The 6,628-nt window shown below is 58.2% G+C and overlaps 1 protein-coding gene across 1 annotated transcript; it reads right to left on the bottom strand.

The window, feature by feature from the left end:
* Positions 1–136: 136 nt before the first annotated feature.
* On the bottom strand, positions 137–5,532 carry TAGLN (transgelin). The gene is made up of 5 exons (XM_061145103.1): positions 5,374–5,532; positions 1,737–1,928; positions 1,445–1,622; positions 1,067–1,169; positions 137–719 (listed from the first exon to the last, which is right to left on the bottom strand). The coding sequence occupies exons 2-5, from the start codon at positions 1,914–1,916 to the stop codon at positions 575–577; spliced, it is 606 nt and encodes a 201-aa protein (XP_061001086.1). The 5' UTR covers positions 1,917–1,928; positions 5,374–5,532; the 3' UTR covers positions 137–574.
* Positions 5,533–6,628: the final 1,096 nt, after the last annotated feature.

The raw sequence follows: 6,628 nt of genomic DNA, 5'->3' as shown, positions 1-6,628 counted from the left end.
TGCCCCTCTTTCACCCCCTGAAATCATGGAACACGAGGAACACACGAGAACCCGAGCTGCCTGCCTGTTCCCCGCTCAGACTTCCTGGAACCAGGACTGAAGCGACTAGGGCAAATCAGACTCTGGCAGCCAGGCCTGAGAAAAAAATTTATGTATATATTTTTTTTCTTTTTGAATTTCAACCCCCCAAATATTCCAGCAAAAAAAAAAAAAGGGGGAGGTTGGGCTGGGTCTCCTTCTATGAGCATCTGCTTCCAAGGAGGACAGTGGACTTGCCCACGTCTAGGCTACCGCCAGCCCACGTCTCCCCTGCTCAGCCCAGGATGGGGACACGGCAGAGCTGGTGGGGCAACTGGGAGGCGGGCCGGGGGAGCAGTGCTTTGGGGTCAGGAGTTGGGCTGAGGCTGAGGGGTGGGGGCGAGCTGCCCAAGTGCAGTCACCTTTGCTCAGTGACAGAGCCTCGAAGCTTGGCCGGGGCTGAAGGAACTACACAGCTGTGTGTGAGGCGGGCGAGGCAGGATGCTGTGGCCAGCGAGCTGGGCAAAGGCGGGGCTGGACGCCAGCCCTCGCCCTCTTAACTGATGATCTGCCGGGGCCGCCCGTAGCCCGTCATGCCAGCCTGCGAGGCCCCTCTGTTGCTGCCCATCTGTAGGCCGATGACATGCTTGCCCTCCTGCAGCTGGCTCTCCGTGAATTCCCTCTTATGCTCCTGGGCTTTCCTAGGAGAGGAGGAACCAGGACAAAGACTTGCCGGGACTGTGTGTTTTCCACCTGCCTTTGGTTTCCTCTGTTAACTTCCTAGCCCGATGCCATCCCCTCCTGCGTCTCACTGCTCTCATTTCCTTATTGTAGCTACCCCGCAGCACAGGCTGGAAAGACTGGCTCAGATAGGAGGGTAGAAAGGGAGGAGCCAAGATGTACCATGGACCCACTTACCCCCACCCTAGACCTTCAACTGTGTACCTTTCTTGGCTTTCTGCTTCCTGTAATCGCTGCACTAACCAGCCAGCCCACCTCCTGTAGAGACCCAAGCTTAGGGCGCAGGGAACCCCTGGTGGCCACATACTTCATGAACCAGTTGGGATCTCCACGGTAGTGTCCATCATTCTTGGTCACCGCCAGGCTGCCCAGGGCCATCAAGGTCCTCTGCACCGCTGCCAGGTCTTTGCCTGTGAGTAGGAGGAGGGGAGGGGGGACAGCCTTTAGGACTGTGTAAACAGAACCCAAGGCAGAGCCAGCCTGTGCCCCCCAGAGAGGTGGCCAGCCAGGGGCAAAGGTGGTCCTGAAATCGAAGGGGGCGCAGAGATCCCACCGTGGGTGTGGGATTCTCCTGGTGTGTGCCACTCCTGCGGTGCAGACCCGTCATCGTGGCAGGTTTGATCATCCCTCATCCCTGCTTCCGCTTCCTGTCCACCTGCCTCGTCCACCCCTCTCCTCTCTCTACCTTCAAAGAGGTCAACGGTCTGGAACATGTCAGTCTTGGTGACGCCATAATCCTCAGCGGCCTTCAGGAACTGAGCCACCTGCTCCATCTGCTTGAAGACCATGGAGGGCGGGTTCTCGGGCACCTTCACTGGCTTGGAGCCATCAGGATACAGGCTGTTGACCAGCTTGCTCAGAATCTGCCAGACGAAGAAGGCAGCTGAGCACTCAGCTGGGGGTGGGGGTGGGGGGCCCTGCCCCCTGACGCTGGCACAATGGCACGACCCCTGGCCCCTGGCCCAGGTGTCACTCACCACGCCATTCTTCAGCCAGACCTGGAAGCCCAGGCGCCCACGGTCGGGGCGCCCCACATCGGGGCCACACTGCACCACGATCCACTCCACCAGCCGCTCCTCCAGCTCCTCGTCATACTTCTTCTCGATTTTCGACTGCACTTCCCGGCTCATGCCATAGGAAGGACCCTTGTTGGCCATGTTGGCGGGGAGCTAAAGCAACACAGGCAGAAGAGGGAGGGGGTCAGGGAGTCAGAGAACGGCTCTGCTGTCACCGGTTGCCTGGAAGGTCTTGTCTTCCAGCTCTGAGGGTTGGGGGAGTGGGGAGACCACCCTAGCTCTTTCTCTACCTCCCCTTGCTTCCTGGTTTTGTCTCCACGGCACTCACCTGGGCTAGCTCATACCCTCAGTCCAGGAAGCCTCTCTGAACTTGGAGACTAGATCTTTGGCAGTCTAGAGCAGGAGTTAGAAAACTATTTTGGTAAATAACCAGATAGTCATTTTACTGACAGTCATATTTTAGGCTTTGCAGGCCATAAAGTCCTGCCATTGTAGCATCGAAGCAGCTTTGGGCAGTATGTAAACAAGTAAGCATGGGTGGGTTCAAATAAAACTTTATTTACACAAACAGATGACTGGCTGCATTTATGGGTTTGACAATCCCTGGTCTACAGCTCCCTTTCTTTGCTAAGATTGGTGACAGAGGCACTGGAGAGGTCTTTTGGAAGAGACCACGTTGACCCTCAAAATGAAGCCAACAGATGTCTTTGTCCAGTGAGGTGTGAGGTGGTTTGGTGCCTCTGCCTGAAGCTATGGGGGTCCCTCCAACTCTCAGTTCTCCCAGAAGCAGGAACCCCAAAACTCCAGCTCTTTGCCAGCTCAGCTCAGCCTCCAGCCGACAGCTACAGAGGCTGAAGCTTTCCCACCCCTGGTAAGGGCTAGGAAGCCAGCAAAGCCCAGGAGCTTTTGGCCAAGAAGTTGCATTTCCCCAGGGGAGCCAGATGCGTGGTGGCCGCCAGCTGGTACCCCCACCACCCTGCCTGGTGACCTCAGGCTCTCACCACTGTGGAAGCTTGCATAACCACAAAGCCAGAGTTCTCCGGGGACGTGAGCCCAGCATCTGCCAAGCAGAGCAGGGAAGCCCTCCCCAACCTGTGACCCTAGGGCCTGGGGTTGGCCCCACTCAGGAGCGCCCACAAGTGGCAGGGAGCAGGGCCAAGCAGGGAGGCTGCTGGGCAGGCTTAGGTGTGGCCGGTCAGGAGGCACCTGAGCTGGCCTCAGGTACCACGTGGCGCCAGAACTCACCAGAAGAGTCCTTTGAAAGAGGAATCAAATGAGGTCAGCCCATCCCCTGGCCTCCGAGAGGTCAGAGGTTGGGAGGGAGAGAAAGGTCTGAGGATGGAGGCGGTCAGTACCGTGTGCTCCCAACTCCCTCTCCTGTCAGAGCTGAGCCCTTCTTCCTCCCCACTCCCATAGGAGGCAGTGGACATCACTTCACAGGGGCCCAGGTAAGTTGCCAAAACCCACTTGCCCGGCCCTTCCTTCTCCATGGCTGACAGCTTTCTTGAGCTCTCATGCCCCGTCTGTACAGGGAGGATAATGTATCTACCCCAGAGAACTGGGAACTTTCCAGGAGGCCCTGTCTGTGACGACCTAACACATGGCCTGTCCCTCAGCGGAGCTCCTCAAAACGTTAGTCTTTTGCCCCCAGAGCCGGTCTCCTGATAGTGACCCAAGAAAGCCAGCCCCTGACCAAGTGGTAAAAACAGAATTTCTCCTGCTCCAGCCTCCACCCCTCTTCATAATCATATTCCCTGAGGGGATTGCAAAGTTTGAGAGAAGAAAACAAGAGAAAGGCTCCTCTATATTCCAGCCACTTGGCCCCTCACTTCTCCCTGAGTCTGCTTCCTTATTTGTAAAGTGCAGGCTGGACCACCTCCGAGGATGTGGTTCTCAGAGCATCCCAGCCAGCAATGCCAAAGAACCCAAAGGCCAAGTCCCTCCCTTCCCCACCCCGCTGTGTCTCATCCCTGCTTCCCAAGGACTCCTGGGCGAAGAACTGGGGTCAAGACACACCCGCAGCTGGGGCCAGGGGATTTCAGCCCCTATCCTTCATCCAGGCCTCCCACCCTCCCTCCTTCTCTCAGCTTTCCCCGCACCATCCCAGGCAGGCAGGAGGCACCCCCACGGTCCAGGCCCCATCCCCCACCTCCCAAGTCCTGCCTTTCCCTCCCCTCTTCCCCCCTTTCTGCCCCTCCCCACCCCCCAGACTTCACACTGGGCCCATGAGGAACAGGGGCCAAGCAGAGTGCATCTCCCACCCCCAGCTTCCAGACTCTGGAGATTCGGGACAGTCTAGGTGGCAAGGTCACAGGGACAAGAACACAAACTTGCAGCCCCGAGATCTAGAGACAACATTCAGATTTTGATCAGAACCAGGGAGGGGGATGAAAGATACCCCACCCCCACCCTCCTCCCTCCTGGTGGAGAGTCTGAAAGTGGAGGGTTCCAAGAAGAATCCTGCCGGGCCTCTGACAAAAACCTCTCCAGGCCCACCTTGGAGCTTCTGGTGAGGGGAGGGGTGAGAAGAGAGAGCGGCTCCCCCAGGGTCCTTCTAGGCAAAGGCTCCTAGCACAGAATGGACAGGGAGCCTGGGGCTCTGCCTCGACCCCCCACCCCGGCCCTGTGGCTCCATCAGCCTACCCTCCCCGGAGAAAAAAAACAAGCCCAGCTGCCAAGAGGCACGGGCAGCTCCTCCCAGCAGGAACCCGGAAAACCAGGGTTCTCTGCAGGACAGCTGTGCCCCTCAGTCTTCAGATAAAACAAAACACAGTACCCAGGACAAGCCCAGGAGCGGTGGCTTGACTAAATTCTGGGGTCAGGGGAGACCTGTTCTACCCACCTACCCTTTGAAAAACCACTAAAGGAAACGCCAGACCTCAGGGGAAGGCCCTGCCTGGCCCTGTCTGCACCGCCCAGGCCATCACACCAAGGCTCTTGGCAGGCCACCCCACCCTCTGCTGGTGGGTGACCTCCCCCCCAGGGCATGGAGGCAGCTTCGTGCCTGGAGAGGCGGGTCTCTTACTGTCCCCGCATCCTGCCACCCGGCCAGTTCCAGAAGACAAGAGCTTTGTGGTCCTTCCCACTTCCTCAGTGGCTACCCAGGGCCTCTCCTAGGCTGCTCCTGGGGACCCAACAGAGGGACACTACGCTCCAGCCCTGGTGTACCACACACCCCCTCACCTCCTCCGACATCCTCCTGGCCTGGCTGGATAGCAGACAAGCCTTGAGTCTAAACCGACTCCACCGTTGAGCCCATCACACCACACATAAGATGACTATGGCTGAAAATGGGGTGCCTCCCTGACCCCAGTTTCCCAGGTTTCCACCATCAACCCTTCTGCACCAGCCAAGTCTCCCTGGGTATCTCAACTGGGTTCAAGGCTGCCCAGGCTAAGAGGTACTGGACTCTAGTAATCCCCTCTCACCCAGCAAGCTAGGACCACCTCTACAGCTGGAGGTGGGGAGTGCACACTCAAGAGGGTGGGCTTCCCCCAGCCTGGGAGCCTGAGAGTCCTGCCTGCGATACACCCACTGCGACCGCCAACTGCCCAGCCCCAGCTCAACTCCCCTCCAGTCCCAGGACAAATGCACTTACAGGGGTTCCTCGGGGCTCTCGGGAAGGCGTGAGCTCTGTCTGGACTTGGACAGACAGGATGGGGCGCTGGCTGGGTGAGGGGTTTAAAGGGCTGCCACGGCGGTGATGTCAGCCTCCCCCCCGCTGACTCGCCCCGGCCCGCTCCCGGCCAGAGGAAACTGGCTCCTTCCCCACCCCCGGCTCCCCCAGTGACTCCACACAGGCTCCATATTTGGGGAAAGACACCAAGTTGGAGCAGTCTGCCGGGGGCTGCCCGAGACATTCTCTGCGTGCTTTGGGGATGGAGCCGGCGGGGGCGGGGCCGCGCTGCCGGCGGGGAACCGCCGGGAAAAGCCTTTTATGGACAGGACCACGAAGGCTTTCCCTGCCGTCTGGACTTAGGGTTGCTCCTCTGACACTGTTCCCTGCCTCCGGGTTTGCGGGGAGGGGGAAATTCAAGAGGGGCTGTCCAGTGAAAGAGGTTGGGGGACCCCTCCCTGAGGCTTGTGGGGGACTAACCAGCCACTCTCTCCTCCTGGGGCTTTCAGCTCTAGCGGGAGACAGGAGCTCACCTTTCCCGAGGATCAGGCTACGTGCCAGGCATTTTGCAAACGCGCTCATTTGAGACTCACAGCTGCATCATGACAGCATAATTACTCTCCCATTTTACAAATGAGGAGACAAAGGTTCGGAGGGCGTCTTACCCAAGGCCACGTGGTGAGTCTTGAAAGGCAGAACCTGGACATCCCTGCCGAACCCCCCAGCCATGCGGGAGCCAGAGAGGCTGGCAGACCCACCCTTCCAGCTGCACCTGCTCAGATTGAGAGTTCGCAGTTGGGGTGGGTCTTAAATCACACGCTTTAGCTGGGTGGTGGGACTGGAGGGCTCAGCAACAGCTCAGTCCCAACCAGAGGGTCTGCAGGGCCTGAGGCACCAACATTGGGGTTGGAGGCTCAAAGACTTCTATCATCCCTCCCGCCTTTCTTTTCTTTAAAAATGTATTTGTTTATGTATTTATTTATGGCCAAGTGCTGCTCGGCATGTGGCATCTTAATTGCATGTGGCATCTTAATTGCATGTGCCATGTTAATTCCCCAACAGGGATCGAACTTGCATCCCCTGCAGTGGAAGGGCAAAGGCTTAACCACTGGACCACCAGGGAAGCCCCCCCACCTACTCCTTTTCAAATAATCTCTACCTCCTCTGGAAAACAGACGACCCCGTCACCCAAGGAAGGAGATCCGCTCAAATCTCGCTTCAGCGAAGGACAGGGAGT

The sequence above is a fragment of the Dama dama genome, chromosome 1 (assembly GCF_033118175.1).
Source record: "Dama dama isolate Ldn47 chromosome 1, ASM3311817v1, whole genome shotgun sequence".
In the NCBI taxonomy this organism is placed as follows: domain Eukaryota; kingdom Metazoa; phylum Chordata; class Mammalia; order Artiodactyla; family Cervidae; genus Dama; species Dama dama.
The sequence above is the reverse complement of the archived record's forward strand: the minus strand, read 5'-3'. Positions and strand labels throughout refer to the sequence as shown.

Excerpts from the sequence above, each read along its gene's own strand:
- TAGLN (XM_061145103.1), bottom strand. The coding sequence starts at position 1,916 with ATGGCCAACAAGGGTCCTTCCTATGGCATGAGCCGGGAAGTGCAGTCG. Across the intron at positions 1,170-1,444 it reads GACCGTTGACCTCTTTGAAG|GCAAAGACCTGGCAGCGGTG; the intron begins GTAGAGAGAGGA and ends TCCTACTCACAG. Across the intron at positions 720-1,066 it reads GATCCCAACTGGTTCATGAA|GAAAGCCCAGGAGCATAAGA; the intron begins GTATGTGGCCAC and ends CTCCTCTCCTAG.